The 17333-nt window shown below is 33.7% G+C and overlaps 1 protein-coding gene across 1 annotated transcript; it reads left to right on the top strand.

Moving 5' to 3' along the window:
• The first annotated feature begins 7607 nt into the window (after positions 1–7607).
• Positions 7608–14891, top strand: LOC104118570 (pseudouridine kinase). The gene is made up of 10 exons (XM_009629845.4): positions 7608–8709; positions 8805–8930; positions 10046–10148; positions 10721–10768; positions 11008–11105; positions 11192–11306; positions 12098–12180; positions 12852–13416; positions 13595–13662; positions 14595–14891. Exons 1-9 carry the CDS (start codon positions 8650–8652, stop codon positions 13651–13653), a joined length of 1257 nt encoding a protein of 418 aa, XP_009628140.1. The 5' UTR covers positions 7608–8649; the 3' UTR covers positions 13654–13662; positions 14595–14891.
• Positions 14892–17333: the final 2442 nt, after the last annotated feature.

Below are 17333 nucleotides of genomic sequence, written 5' to 3'. Positions count from 1 at the left end.
GGCTGGAAAATAATGTATATATGTTGTCATTGTTCTGTTCTTGTATTTTTGGTGTTATCTTAAATTTGGAGGAAGTAAGGATTATAGGGGAGATGCTGCCCGTTTTAATACAAAATAAGTTTGTCGTTCGTTGTGCGATAGTTGTAACTTTCGTAACTTAACGATAGTATTATTATCATTCTTGTAGATTAAGGTGCGAAGAGGTGAGTTCAACTTGGTGATTGGAAAGATTGTGATAAGGTATGTTAAGGCTAAGCCTTCCTTCATTTTGGCATGATCTCGTAGCTACATGTGTTAGTAATGAGACAAAAAGAAAAGTTCATATTCATGAATTTATTCACACTATTCTAGTCTCATAAGTTACAATATTATTCCTTATCGAGATTCTATATTCAATTTAGTATTGTCTTCTTCCAGTCAAGAGAGCAGCAAGCCTATATATACAGTATTACAGTATTTTCATTACCATCGAGCTATAATCGATGGGCAGGCCCCTATTGGGCAACCTCTGATCAGATGAAAAGTTATATACCGAGCCTACTGTGGCCGAGCGCCTATGAGCGAGCCCAGCATGGTCGAGATACATAGCCTAGTATGGCCGAGCGCCTATGAGCGAGCCTACTACGGCAGAGCAGTTATATATACCGAGCCTTATAAGGCCGTACAATTATTTTACTTACTATATTGAAGGAGTTGAGTCAGTATCAACAGGTAAGTATATCTCCAGGTCATTTTTGACTCCCAGTTACTTTCAGTTATTATATTATCAGTTCAATTTTGATTTTCAGTTATGTTATTGCCTTACATACTCGGTACATTATTTCGTACTGACGTCCCTTTTCCGGGGACGCTGCATTTCATGCATGCAGGTTCAGATAGACAGACGAGTAGACCTCCTCAGTAGGTGTTTCCAGAGTTTAGCCTGATCGGTAAGCTCCACATCCTTCGGAGTTATCGGGTCTAGGTTTTTGTGTGCATCTTATGTATGTATTTATATATATAATATGGGTAGGTCCGGGGCCCTGTTCCGATCACAATATATCTATCAGTAGAGGCTTGTAGACATATCCTGTTGGTTAGTGCAGTATGTTGGGTTTGTAGGCCTGGTATGTATATTTGATGGTTTATCAGCTGTAGTAGCTATGACGGCCTTGTCGGCCTAGCTTTATATTGATGTTTAGTTAGCATTAGTTTCCATTCAGTTTTATATTTTGCTTCGCAAATTGTCTTGCAAGGTGGCCCCATGGCCAAAGTATGACATTATATGTTCAGAGTCCCTTAGTCGCAATTTGGTACGCCAGGTTAGGTGAGGCACCGGGTGCTTGTCTCGCTCCTGGGTTCGGGGCATGACATCAATTAACAAAATCTTATGGATGCTATAATAAAATGTCGTATCATTATATATTTTTGGGGTCAAACGTAGTAATTATATGGGAATTGCTGACCAATATTTAGGCGTTCTATCTTAGCCAATGGCTTCTTAATTCTTCCATATTAGAATTATTTAACATAATTATAATATATTTCATATTAATTATTTTAATATTTAGGATCTGAAAATTAACTAAGGTTTGTTTTATTTGAACTATGTATAAATATTTATTCAATACTTTAAAAAAATTAAATTTTAATTGCCTTGTATAATTATTTTCTAATCTGAATGATGTAACATAATTATAATCTCTTTTAAGTAATAATTAAATATTTAAAACTTGGAACCAACAAAAAATAAATTAGTTAATGTTAAAACCAAATAATTAAGTCTAAAAATCCAATTCAATTATTTATCAAATTTATCATATAACTAAAATTATTTTTCAAGTTGACAAAACTCTTAGGATGCCTAAATTGGTTTTCATAAGAATAGTATTGGCGGTGAAAGAAAATTTAAAAAAAAAAGTTAACATGAAAGGTTTTATAGATAAGCCTTATAACTACAACAACAACATCAACCCAGTAGTAATCCCACTAGTAGGGTCTGGGGAGGGTAGAGTGTACGCAGACCTTACCCCTACCCGGGGATAGAGAGGCTATTTCCGGGAGACTCTCGGCTCAGAGACAAAAGATCTGTAACAACACAGAAATCAGACAAATAGAATCAGCACCGTAAGAGACAACAAATAAGTGGAAGGGTAATAAGTATGTCAATAATAAAAATGAAAAATAAATTATGGAAATAAAAATCGTGTGATGAACAACAACCGCTAGTAGACCCAGACCAAACTCTATCAGACTAGCTGGAAAAATGCTCAACTACCCCCTAACCTAGAACCCTAATGCTCGACCTCCACACCTCCCTATCCAGGGCCATGTCCTCGGAAATCTGAAGTTCCGCCATGTCTTGCCTGATCACCTCGCCCCAATACTTCTTAGGTCACCATCTACCTCTTCTCGTACCTGTCAAAGTCAACTGTTCACACCTCCTAACCGGGGCCTCTAGGCTCCTCCTCCGTACGTGCACGAACCATCTAAGCCTCGCTTCCCGCATCTTGACGTCCATGGGAGCCACGCCTACCCTCTCCCGAATATCTTCATTCATAATCTTATCCAGCCTAGTGTGCCCATACATCCATCTCAACATCCTCATTTCGGCTACTTTCATCTTCTGGATATGAGAATTTTTGACTGGCCAACACTCAGCTCGATACAACATGGCCGGTCTAACCATCGCTCTATAGAACTTACCTTTAAGTTTTAGTGGCACCTCCTTGTCGCACAGAACTCCAGACGCTAACCTCCATTTCATCACCCCACCCCGATACGGTGCGTGACATCCCGGTCTCCCTGGATAATTGACCCTAGATACTTGAAACTCTCTTTCTTAGGGATGACTTGCGAGTCAAGCGTCACCTCCGCGCCCGCTTCCCCCGACCCCTCGCTGAACTGACACTCCAAATATTCTGTCTTGGTCCTACTCAACTTGAAACCTTTAGACTCCAGGGCCTGCCTCCATACATCTAGTCTCTCATTTACGCAGCTTTTCGTCTCATCAATCAGAACTATATCATCAGCGAACAACATACACCATGGCACCTCCCCTTGAATATGGTGTGTCAGTGCGCCCATCACCAGAGCAAATAAGAACGGGTTGAGCGCAGATCCTTGGTGTAACCCCATAACCACCGGAAAGCCTTATAACTAAAATTATATATATATTTTAAGGAGTAAAAAATAAATTTGATTTTATAATAAAAACATATTATATAGGAGTAGTACTTACGATTTTCACTCAAGACTAAAAGAGTATTACTTAAAAAATATGCTTCATATTGGACAAAACAGTAATTTAGTTATTTTCCTAATTTTTAGGACTTCAAAATTAGTTAAAATTTTGGTTATTAAATTCTTTCTTATTTGACATATGTATCTCTTTGTATAACGTTATTAAATGCACTAAATCCCCTTTTATAAATAAACTACAACTAATATTTATGATTTGAGATTATTAATGAATTTACTACTTCTATTCTTGAACAAAGAAAGTTCAATGTAAAATCTATATGAATGGAAATGTTTTAAAGCCTACGAACACTTAGGCTTCCAAAAATCCTACCAAATCTGGTGGCTATTCACCTAAATATAAAAGTTCACCAAAGGAAGTTTTTCTTTTTCCATTGATACAATAAATGACTTGATGTAGTTTTTCATATATTATCTTATTTATATAAGTTGATAAATATTTGAGAAATTGTGATAAAAGCATATGAATTAACAAATATCCATACTTTAGGATTTAATATTAGGCCACACAAATAGTAGTATTTTTCAAAAGAGATATTCAAAGGATATTCTTTGAAAATTCACGTGAAATCGATAGATCAAACCCTTATGTAGTTATGTAAAGTTGAATGACCTTTTAACCTTAAAAATAAGCACTTATTTTATACCATTTATGTACAAAAAATAAATACATATTATCAAATTTCGGAAATACTTAATTAATAAAAGGACACTAAACAATTGTACATCAAGTTCAAATGATATAGCATCTAACTTCAGGGGAGATAAATATATTATTATTACTACATCCTTATCATTTAATTTATGTGTATCAAATATATTCTATGAAATAATTCCAAAATAAACAAGAAACGGATAACTTTAATAACTTAATCGAAGGCACCAAAAACGGAAGTCCAAAATCATTATCATTTAGTTTTGAACTTTATTAGAATAATAATTAAAACTATAAATTGCGCTTTAATCAGTAATTATATACTCATTATCATCATTTGCCCAAAATTATCATTTAAGTTTTCCCTAATTTTCGAAGTTTTTACTCAATCAAATTTTGTGCATTTAATCCTTACTTATTTGAATTGTACATAAATTTTTTATGTTAAATATATTATATAAATTCTTTCCTTATTTGAATTATGTAAACTTTTATTTTATAACTTAAACATAATTTTAATATAATATTTATCTAATTGTTTTAAACATATCATCAAGATGGGGTACCTAAGACTAGTACCAATTGTATTTGTACAACTGTTGTTTTATTAAGATTAAGTAAAGATATATTAGGGCTATTATTGTGGACCTTCGTCTAACTAAACTAGCCACATACAATGAAGCTGGAATTCGTTCATTTCCACCCTAATTAAGTAATGCGTCAATTAATTGAGGATAAGGATAGAAAATGATGGTATGTGAGTATTAATTACGTATCGAACTTTGTGGTTTACATGGGCTATAGATCTTTTGAATAATTCACCAGAAAATAGTCCAAAGTCCACTCACGTGCCTTTGAATATTGTTGCTGATTTTCTAAGTCTTGTTGCAACTTTAATAACTTGTCATATTCTACCATGAGAAACAGCCCCAATTTTGGGGCCTTGATTTGGACTGCCTACAACAAATTAAAAATAATTACCAAAAAAATAAAAAAAATAAATAAAAGAGACTGTATCTTTTGAAGGACTAATTGATCTGCCTTGATAATGTTCTTTTAAAATTTATTTCTTTGGTGAGAGACTGTACAAGTATTTATTACGAAGAACTTATCGTGACCACAGTTGTGAAGCTGGGGAGGGGCGAAAGTGATTCATCCGAACTTCTTCGCATTATATTTTCATGTATATAAGATTAATCATTATTATTTATGTATATAAGTGAAATGATGAATCTCCTTTATTTTTTGCATTTTTTTTTATATATATTTTTTGAATCTCCATCGTTGAAATTCTGTATCCACCACTGTATTAACACGCGACAAAAGATGCAAAGAGTAGAAAAATAACGTTTGTACTATCTTAAAGAGCTAAATGAATATATATATATATATATATATATATATATATATATATATATATATATATATATATAACTGGACAACGTGGAAAACAAAGCCGAAGGAAGTGTTGTCTGTTTAGTATACTTTTGCAATTTTCTTTTAGGAATCAAAGGTAAAACAAATGGTGATATCAGATCCTCAATCTTTATTTTTGTTGGTTACACTATATTAAGTCTACGAGTCAAAGTCAGATGATGTACTAAAATCCAATTTGGTTAGGACAAGTAATGCAGTAGTCCATACTGTTGATTGCTGTGTGCTGTACACAAGATTTCAAATTATATCCCTTCGTTTCTCACCCCCACACGCTACACTTTTTTTGGATTAGTCTATTGCCATGCTGTTAAGGACTCTTTGACTTTGTGCTTCGTGTGCATATTTCTTCTTTGCAAAAAGATTTGCGCGGTTATCAAGAGCAACGCGTACATAAATCGATTTGATTCGAATTTTTTAATTATCAAACCAAATCAATGGTATCAGGTTCTTAAATTTATAAATCAAACCAAACCAACAAATCAGATTTTCAATCTCAATTTTTCTCGTGTTTTTTTGGGTTTTTCGAATTTTTTTCCGGTAAAGTCTTCATAGCATAAAATATATAACTTGTGCTCCAAATATTTCTTAAATTCTAGTAAAATACAACTGTATAATATGTTTTTCAAGAAACTAACACAATAATATGAGATAAGTCATAGCATTATACTAAAATATTCAATAACAAAGATAAAATAATAAAATTATATAAAATAAATATTTGCTAATTAATAAGTCATAATGAAAACTAACATAATCTAAAAATAATATATAGGTCATGCTAAAATAAGTATAGCTAATAAGTACTAATATTAATTACATAACCAAGCACTAAAGAAAAAAGATAAACTAATTAAGTTATGCATCTTCATTATAAACCAATGTAAAAGTAAAATAATTATCCAACACTTTCGTCATTCTTAGTATTGATTTGAAGTTTGTTTGAGTTACTACATTTATGGGCTATAAAATTTATTTACAATTCAAGAATGTTAAATCTAAACTTAAAATAATATCTTAAAAGATAAAACTGTGAAAACGTTTAAGAAATATTTATAAATTACATTACAATAAATATTTATATGTATAAAATATTTTTAAAATTGTATAAATGTACTATCGGGTTAGTTTGATTTCGGTTTGACTTTTTTTTTTTAGTTAAAACCAAACTAAACCAAACCAATTATGGTCGAGTTTTATTTTCCAATACCAAATCAAATCAAACCAAATCACATTGGGTTTTTTTCCCCGATTTGACTCGACTTATCGATTTAATGCGGTTTATCGGTTTTGTTTGTGACGGTTATAATTTGTTGTACTGTCCCTTTGACGATGTAAAAGGTTGCTAAGTTGAATTATAGTAATATTCATGCAAAAAATCCAATTTCACCGTAAAAGGCTCGCCAACTGGGCCGAAAAATTATGGTAAATATAAGGGGTGCACATATATTCATTTTCAAGGATGTTATTTAGAGATTAACCAATATTTTGTCCTTAAATTTTAAATTAAAAATCTTAACTTCACGACAGTTCAGAACACTTTTGTCCCGAAAAATTGAACTGAAAAACTAAATTCAGAACGCACTGACTGATTCTTAAATAGCAGCCTTTGAAGTGACTACCTAGTGTCATTTCTACCGAATATTAGGTAGATTGTACAAATATCCACTTTTTAGTCTTTGTAATTGAGAAATACCCATTGTCTCCACGATAATGTTGCATATTTTTCAATTATAGGACCGTAAAGTTACCAATTGACACTATTTCTATTAAATATGCCCAAAAGCTGTGCTAATCGAAAAAAAATTGCAGAAACATGACACAGTAAGAGATGATCTTGAATTTTTATTCCCATTTGTCTCATAGACAAACCTTCAAGGTCAAAATTCAAAAATTGTGCCCACTTTTTAAACTTAAAAGGTTTGCCCATGGGGCAACCGGGGTTAAAAGTTCAAGGCCATTCACTTTCAAGGCTATTCTTGTAAATTATCCGTGCGTATCAGGATCTTAGACTTTGTAGCCCAATAATGGCATGGTATGATAATACGTAGAAAATTGGTAATATTTTAGCCTTATATTAGGGTTGACAAATGTAACCCCCAAAAATTGGCATTATATACCCAAATCCTAAATAATTCTAGTTTCTTATTTATTCTCTACCCCCGTATTTCTTCTTCAATGCCAAATCCTAAATAACCTTAATTTCTTATTTATTCTCTATCCCCGTATTTTTTCTTCTCTCTCCCTGTATTTCTTCTCCAATTTTCTTCTTAATCTTTTCTTTTCTTTTCTTCTTCTTCTTCTTCTTCTTCGACGATCTAGCAAACTTTCTTCTTCAATCTGGATTTGGAAGGGCATGTGCTCTTTAATAATGCTTGGGAAGTTGTAATGGTTGAATATATTTTTCTATGAAGTTTAGATCTTCTCATCATGACGGCAATTCCGTAAAAAGATTTGTTTTTTATCTAGTTTTTTTCTTATCTTCATCTGATTGTTACTTTGTTCGATTTGATTTGTATCTCTTTGGCAGACTTCAATTTTCTTCCTTTTCTTCTTCCCTATTATTTTTTTAATTGTTAAAAAGAAAATATGTGTGTTTGAGGTGGTGTATATCTATGTATATCATCATGTGTACCCGTATGTATATCATGTTATATATCGTGATATACATTGTTAGATAAGGCAATAAAAGGTTAAATCGGAATCAAATCGTCCTAAATAATTTTAAGAGAATGAAATTAATTCTGAATAAACTTACTTCAGTTTTTTTATTTATCAAAGAAGGAAAATAATTTTTTGATATAACGGGTTTAGAGCAAATTTTAAAAATAAAAATAATAAATATAACTATAGGAGTAAATAAAATTTTGATATACAAAGAAAAAAAATTGATATACATTCGATGTGTTATACACCGCGATATACAAATAATATAATTATTTTATTGTGATATACATTGATAAAAAGGCAACAATAAATGTTAAATTACTATATATATGATTTCATATTTTAGATATACAAAGAAGAGAAATAAAATTTTAATATACATGTTGATATACATAAGGAAGAAGAAAAAGTTATGACATACATTATTGTTGTGATATATATTTATTGGCTATTCAATGCCAATATCTATAACTAGGGCTATTTTCTGCTAATTATGTAAGTACCTTGTCACGCCATGCCAAAATACCGTAACTCTATTTCTAGTTACAAATAGAAGAGAAAAAAGGCCCAAAGAACGAATAGATTACAGAAGGCCCAATATCGGAGAGGAGTCCCATAATTCAGTGCACCTAAACGGAGATTAACATTTTCAGATGAATCGTTTTCCCGATAAGAATTCACCGGAAAATGAAACCATTAATGGCATCCAATCGGTGAGAATGTTTTCACAAAATCTCTATTGGTCACTTTCAATTACTGCTGAACATATCTTTGGTTCGTAATTCATACTTTAATATGCTCAAATTAGGGTTCTTACAAAGAGGGGCAAGCTAGAAACTTAACAGTAGAGCCAGTAGTGATTGGGGGAATGGTGTTGGATGTAAATGCCACATCTTCCATGCCTGCTAATCCAGGGACCTCCACTCCTGGAAAGGTATCAACCTTTTTGACTTATGCTTTTTCTGGACCATAAGTATATTCATGTATATGATTAACAATTTACTAATTACTGCTCTAGTATAAGTGTGACGACCGATGATAACCAGTGGCGGACCCAGGATTTTGTGCAAGCGGGTTCAATATTAGGAGTACATAACTTTAGTAGTAAAATAGTAGCTTTAATCCTAATTTATACATATACACGGTATTATTTTTTGGTGAAGCGGGTTCAGTTGAACCCGCTAGACACCACGTGGGTCCGCCACTGATGATAACGACCAAAAAAAAAAAACTAGTGTGTGTACGCAAAACTTAACCCTATCCTTAAAAAGGCAGAGGTTGTTTCCGGTAGACTGATGATAAAAAATGTTTAAAAATTTTCAGATAATAGGAAAAAGAGATCATAACTCATTTCTTACAAAAAAAAGAAAAGAGAGAGAGATCATAAAGAACACAATGGACAAAACAATGAAAGACAATTACTTCCTACATACTCATATGGGGCAAAAGGAAAGGTTTCTTATTTCTTTTTATTGAAAATCAATCATGCGTAAAATAGTCCTTAATTTGTGTCTCTGTGATAGGGTTACATAATGACCATCATATTGTCATGGGTTTATTACTTGAAATCTCTCCCTCTATCTTGGAGAAACTAAACTAGCCATCCTTTGGTTTCGATGAACTATAGAGGAATTAATATCTCAAATATGAATGAAGAAAATGAAGTAGTCAAAATCCTTGGTGGACAGAGTTACCACAGTACTTGTGCCGGTGGGAGGTAGCAGGTACCCCGTGGAATTAGTTAAGGTGCGCACAATCTGGCCCGGACACCACGATTATCAAAAGGAAAAAGAAAATGAAGCACATGGGAAACACTGATGAGAGATTTTGTGCAGCTGTTGTGCCATTGCTTCTTGCTTTAGAAAGATTGTTTGTTAGCTAGGCCGTTTTCAATAAGGCTCACGCTAGGCGCTGCCGCTCACAGAGTATTTAAATTCAAACAGAAGTCTAATCTGTAAAAATAGGTTTACAATTAGTCTTCTTTACCAGCCTTTCTGCAGCATGCAAAAAGGTTCATATCTTAATGTACGACTCTGCTATTCACTTCAGGTTATCTTTTCATTCGGTGGTGTGGCAAGGAATGTTGCTGATTGCATCTCAAAGCTTGAAGCAAGACCATTCATGATAAGCGCCGTTGGATTTGACATGGCAGGTGAGTTCTCTATATGGTTAGAGCTGTTCTGCTGCAACTCTTCCCACATTTTATTGGTAATAACTGATAAGTTCACAACAACATGATGCTTACATACTTTTGTCATTCCTCACAAATTGGATTTGTGGTCTACTTTCAGAAGTGGTAATATCCATGTCATCTTTACCAAGAAACCTCAACATTCTGCGTGAATAATATAAGCAAGTTATGTTCTCCCCCATCTTATGACTTGTAGTATCCTGTCAATTGAAAGCAAAGGCTGCAAAAGCAAATTAATTTGAATTTCCACCTTCTGAATGTTACAGGCAAATCTATTGCGATTACCCTATTTATATCATCTACATTCGAGTGCAGTTTTACCGGCATATATGTGGCTTAAATGATATAACTTGACATTGCTACTTTAATAATTGGATAGCATCATGATTTCAGATAGTCTATAAAGAAAGTTTATTTCTAATATTTTTTTTTCTTTTTGAATTTTTCTAATTCTCCTGTGAGTACAAGCTTTTCTGTCTCATCATTCTAGAACAGCAAACAATTAGTTGAGGAGTTTCGCCCTCTTTTTATAGGAAATTTGCTACTGGGACATTGGGAATCTGCTGGATTATCCACAGAAGGTAACCTTTTTAACCTTTTACTTCCTCTTTTTCCTCCCTATGCCACATTCCCGAGTGCTTGGGAAATAATTTTGCCCACTCTGGACTGGAGCGATGTTTTCAGTAAATGGAAACAAATTGCCTTCTAACAAAAGAAGGCTAGCTGCATACCATGTAAATAAACAACGTCATGTCTTGAAATTGGAGTCACCGAATGTTGAAAAGATCAACTGCAGAATCTGATCATTCATCCTGATTAGGTATTCAGAGAAATCGCAATATTGAGACTGCTGTTGTTTGCTATATCTTTGATGAGAAAGGTGAAGTGGCAGCTGGCGTAGCTAGGGTAGAATCAATTGTGAGTTGATTTCAAAAGATCAAGCAGTTAAAAGTTAATACTCCCTGTTACCTGCTATTGATGTGCGTTTAATGCCTCTAAAACAGGAAAAGTTTCTCACCCCAAGGTGGATTGAAAAGTTCAAGTGCAAAATAAGTTCTGCTCCAATATTGATGGTGGATGCAAATTTGACTTCTTCTTCTCTTGAAGCATCTTGTCAAAGTAAATACCTTCCTCTATACATGTGACACAATTTGCATTTCTTTGTTTGGGAGGTGCTAAGATTTTCATTGTATATACGACTATCCATCAAATCGTGATATGCATAGCAAAACTTAGTGCTTCTCAAGGTATCACATATATGCTCTTCATTGACCAAAAAGAACATATCACACTTATGGTTAAAGAGGAAGCACATGCTTAAATTGCATTTTCGAAAATAATCTTGAAGCTTAAAACTACAAAGCATATTTTCTTCTGCTCGAGCAATCTATCTCTAACTACCGATCCATTAATGGTTCCCAAGGAATGTATCTATAGTAAAAAATGTACGTAAAAATACTTCTGGCTGAGTTCCGCACGTATGTTTAATGTCTATAGGAACTTTGGCCTAAATAAGTGCTGGATTATATATGAAGTTTATCTGTATTAGAAAGAAAATTTTGCATAATATTGTTATGATTAATTTGCAAACTTCTTAACTAATACTACTACTAATACCAATACAGTTCACCATTTTGTTGATCCAACCATTTAAAGTTTCACTGGATGTTCATCTGCTATGAGTATTTGGAGTCTTGTCTTGAATGGTCATCTTCCTCAGTGGGAGTATCTATTGGATAGGTGTAACCAATCCATTCTAACTAGAAAGAACGAAGACCTGCTTACTGCTTGCAGGCTAATGTCTCTTGTTTGTAAATGGCATAAGATACTCAGTGTCGCTGTTGTCTTTATCTGCTACTTTTGTGACATGCGAAGATACTTATGAACCATTTCAAATATGTTCCTCTCAGTGGCTGCTCAGTTTAATACTCCAGTCTGGTTTGAGCCTGTATCAGTCGCCAAATCTAGAAGAGTTGCTTCAGTTGTCCAGTATGTGAGTTCTCCAGATCTTGTGTATATGCCTTTTCATCTGGATTTTAAATTTCAGACTTAACAAGAGGAAAGTTTGCTGCATCTTTTAATTATTAAAAGTCTGTTTAGAATAACTAGTTCTGCTGGTACATGAAACTAAATCCTAAACCCTTCAGCTGTACTTTCAGATTTCTACCTTCTGAATGTATAGATCCATCTGGATTGTGTTTTCTCAAACAATATGTGTAGATATTTCTGTTAGACCAAAATCTTGGATCTTCCCGGATGCTTACATTGGACTTGAGTACAGCAATTTGAATTTGTTGGAACAAGAATTAGTCATAGAGGTGGTTTCTTTTACATTCTAGAGGCAAAAAACTCTGAAGAAAACTTATTATACTCATGTTCTATTGAAGAATTTGCTAAAATATTCTTTATCATGCTGAATATTAGAACATGAAGCTTCAAACATAAAGGCGACTCATAGCGATTTGGCGTAAAACACTTATTAGCAGAAAAAGATGGTGTTGAATTGTTCTAGCATTGGGAAGTTCCATGAGTCAGGAAGATTCTTTTTGAATTGGCTGTATAAGTATCTTTCCTTGTGAGGCACAGAAAGTCCTTTTGCATGAATTTCTTTTCTTAGATAAGTAATATCATTGTTATAGTAACTAAATAATAAGGTTCTTGCAGGTAAGTTTTGCATCACCTAATGAAGATGAACTTATTGCCATGGCAAATGCCATATCCGGCAGAGACATATTTCATACAATTCGGAAAGATCATGGTACTATAAAGCTGTCCAAGGAATCTTTGTTCCAAATGCTTAAACCTGCAATATGGCTATTGCTGGACAAAGGTGTTAAGGTAGTTGTTGTAACGCTTGGATCACATGGGGTATTCTTATGCTCCAATGCAAAGTCCAATCTTGAGAAACTTGTTTTCAAGGAAAACCAACCCTCTCACTTCAGTAAACAGTTATACGAAGCTATTGATACAGTTTGTCCAAGGGATCAGCTTTTTGGTACTTCAAAGTGTGGGCCGATCTCAAATCTTTTTGCTGTCCATTTTCCTGCACTTTCTGCTTCAGTAGTGAGGCTTACAGGTGCTGGAGATTGCTTAGTTGGTGGGATGATAGCTTCGTTGTGTGCTGGTTTGGATGTCATGCAAAGTGTAGCAGTTGGGATTGCAGCTGCTAAAGTTGCTGTTGAAGTAGAAAGCAATGTTCCTGCAGAGTATTGTTTGGCCAGACTAGCAGGTATATTCATGTTATGTGGCGTCATAGTTAGGCCTGTATGTGTGACATTATACACATTCTCGATTGACATTGCATGCGAAAATAAAGCGCATATTTAAAGGATTGCAGTAAGCTTTGTGCTCAGAAGGTCTATTTTTAATGCTAATATTGGCTAACATCAGGTGTTCTCATTTTGCAGATGATGCAAGGTCTGTATACTCTGGTGCTACGATACTTCTGTGTCAATCCAAGTTGTAGTTCACCAAAGTTTGTGAATTCTGTTGTTATAATCTTATCGCATGTTCGTGCTGTAATCTGAATGAAATAACAAATCTTTAAGGCTGCGTACAATAGACCTTTGTGGTCCGGCCCGTCCCCGGACCCCGCGTATATCGGAAGATTAGTGCATCGGGCTGCCTTTTTTTGATTTGTGCTCTCATCACTTCTCTCTTCTCTTTCTACCCCTCGGTTACTTTGAAAATTTATACTCAATTAAAGCAGGTCAAACTTTCCAATCGTTCAAGAGCAGCGATGCTTATTTCAAAGAAAAGCCAATGTACAACTATTTTAATTATAAAATGTAATTCTTTACTTTCCAGTTTCGTTCATTCTTCCAGGTATAAGTCCTCTGTTTCTTTGTCATTTTCTTATTTTACCCGCAACACTACTATTTCCATCCAAGTACAATGTTCGATGAGACATGATAGCAATTTTCGTCGATTTAAATACTTTTATCTTCCAATTGTCCCGGACGTTTATCTTAGTGTATTTACTCTCCAATACCATTTCGCTGTTGACTCCTTTTCACAAGATTACTACTAAATATTCTTCACCGTGCTGAATAGTAGAACATGAAAGCTTCAAGCACAAAGGCTAGCCGGGTTCTGGGTTCCGGACATCGGTACCCCAAATTGAACCCGTTCCGACCGATCCTAGCCCCCTCTACGACCCATCCCACCACACTACCTACCGGGCCGGGTTGAACTAGGCCGTTAACGGGTCAGCCCGACCCGACCATTATTGAGAGAGAGAGAGCTGTAAAAAATCATTAATGACCCAAGTCGCAACAGAAACTTTAATCCAAAAGGATAAATTAAAACCTTCTACAGATTGTAAGAATAGCTTCTCCAGTGTAATTGGAATTCTGTGAACACATCATCCATTTACAGTTATTGTTGTTTACTTTTCAATTGCAAGAGTGGGAGTGAATCAGAATCTCCATCATCATCATCCGAATAGCAATCTGGAGAAGAGCTGAACTCGACCAATGATTCTGAACTAGTCTGGTATTGTTCTTCATTGTCATCATCAAGAGATTGTGAATTCCCATCAGGGTTCATTGATTCAAGTTTTGAGATTTCATCCTTGCTACATTTTTGCTTCAATTCTTGCTGCTCCATTAGAAATATTTACAAAATCAATGTAGTTTAATATATTAAACAATAGCATGTTAGCTATCATTTTTATCAGGCAATCAATTAAGTTTCTTATAGAAATTTGTTCATAATTACTTTATAAATATTTTTGCATTGTTAGTGCTTGAACTTAAAACTCATAAATAAATGAATAGACAACTGACCAGCAAGTTCTTGTTCTCTATTTTAAGTCGCATGCAAGATTTTGCACTCTTCTTCAATACACAAGAGAGTATGCCAATTTCCTTCTTCAATTCCTCTATCTTTGCTATTAATGCATCATCATTCTCCTGCAAGGGCGAAAACAATCGATAAGGAAAGAATAACAAGTAGTACTACAAAAGATATGAAAAACTAGTAATTGTTTCTTGTTTTTTCAAGAAAATGAACCAATGTGTCTAAAGTACAGTTGATAAGAAAAAAGGAGTTGGTTTTGAAGGAAATATGGTTAAGTTTCAAAGAGCTGTGCTTCTGCAACTGTTGATAGAATTTATGTTAATAGTGTAATTTTTTTTTTTTTTTTGCACTATCAAGTTAAATAGACCTATAATATAATTCACATGAGCATTCTCACTGTTAAAAAAAATAAAAAGCCAATTCAGAATTATTACCAAGAGCGTACATCATAACAAAGGAACTGAATGAATTAATTTTAAAAAAGAAATTTCCATCTGTCTAAAATTGCACCTCTTTGAAGTCTCAGTATTTGCAGGACATCTATCTGCCTTAACACGTTCTGCATCTTCATGACTTCTCTCACTTTCATTCCTCAATTTCAACTTCAGAAATAATTCACTTTGTTCAGATTTTCCAGTTTTCACTGCTGCATCCTTAGAGAGCCAACAGGAAACGTCGAAAGAAGTTTAATTAGTAAATCCTATCGCGTTTAAGTTTTACACACTGATAGTACACCATGTAGCATATTGATAAGATTTATTTTCTTTTTTGTTTCCACATTAATTCCCCGGCAAAGAAACAAATATACAAACTTTGTCAGGTTAATTTACGCGTGATCACTAAACTTTACGGAATTATATCAGTAAAGTCACAAGACTAGTTATTGCACTACTAAAGTCAATAAACTTTACATGTTATATCAGTTAACTTATATATTTTTACCACCTTTTACTGATACAAACGGGTAAAGTTTAGTGAATTTAATAATGGATTTTATTGATATAACATGTAAATTTCAGTAATCACACATGAAATTAACCCAACTTTGTAAGGAAAAATTAAAAAAAAACCCAACTTTGCCACTTGACCCTTGTTTAGTGGCCATAACAAACTTTTGGTTATATCATGTTCGCTGCAATAATAAGATACTAAATTTAACAGATTATGGAGAAGAAACAACTAGAAGAAGAACACTAATTTTTCAACGAAAAAAACAACAGGAATGTAAAATATATTTTTTGAAATTGAAAAATTAAAGGAAAAGAATATTGCAGCTTTGTAAGAGCAAAGGGTTGTAATAATTGAGCTTACCGGAATCTTGACGGCGATCATTGTTCAAAAACTCTGGGGAGCTTACCAACTTTTTTTTTTGTTTGCAGATTATTAATTAGAAAAAATAAACTGCTAAATTTTGTATAATGCGAACCGAAGAATTAAAGAGAAAAAATTCAAAGGGCTGCATTATATATGGCGTCAATGGTAGAAGAATTATGATGAAATCTGCGCGGCACAAGGAGTTCTTTTCCAAGTCATATTCAATTTCAATTTTTTTTTTCCTTTTTAAAATCCCTCCCAAAATAGGAGGATCACTTCCCCTCCGACTCAAATCCAGGACCTAACGATTGTGAGTGGGGGTGCTTTTACCAACTGAGCAAGTCTCAATTGTCAATTTCAGATTTTAACTAACAACGACAATAATAACATACCAAGTATTATTCCGCACCGTGAGATCTGGGGAGAATACGCTAACCTTACCTCTACCAACCTTGTGGCCGTTAAATATAATTAGTTATTTGATTAGCGAAGGATTCTGAAAATAAAATAGTAAATAAATAAAAGTTGAAGGATTCTGAATAGACCAGTCAACTGATATAGGAGTAGTATTTTTTAAGGAGTAAATCCCATTTAATCTCATAATCCTTTAGGATTTGGGAAACTACTATATATTCTTTCCACCTATTGGTTGGAATATATAAGTACTTTGATCTTGAATTAACGGTCTAAATTAACTTGACATTGCTAGTATTTTCAAAAGGTCAAATATGACCTTCAATCACTGTGGATTGTAATAAAGAAATTCAAAATGAAAAAAATTACCAATAGTATTGTAAGAATGTCATGAAGTTTTTTAAAGTTTACCACAAAACTCATAAGCTAAAGTAAATTTTCAATACTAGCAGTAATCAGGGGCATATATAGTGTATTAATGGCGAGTTCAATTGAACTCATAACTTTCGACGCAAAATGAAAATTTATACGTAAAAATTCTTTAAAATTACAAAAATAATAGATATGAACTCATAACTTTAAAAATATAATGGGTTCAATACTAAAAACCTTAAATGA

Source organism: Nicotiana tomentosiformis, chromosome 1 (assembly GCF_000390325.3).
Source record: "Nicotiana tomentosiformis chromosome 1, ASM39032v3, whole genome shotgun sequence".
Lineage (NCBI taxonomy): Eukaryota > Viridiplantae > Streptophyta > Magnoliopsida > Solanales > Solanaceae > Nicotiana > Nicotiana tomentosiformis.
The sequence above is the reverse complement of the archived record's forward strand: the minus strand, read 5'-3'. Positions and strand labels throughout refer to the sequence as shown.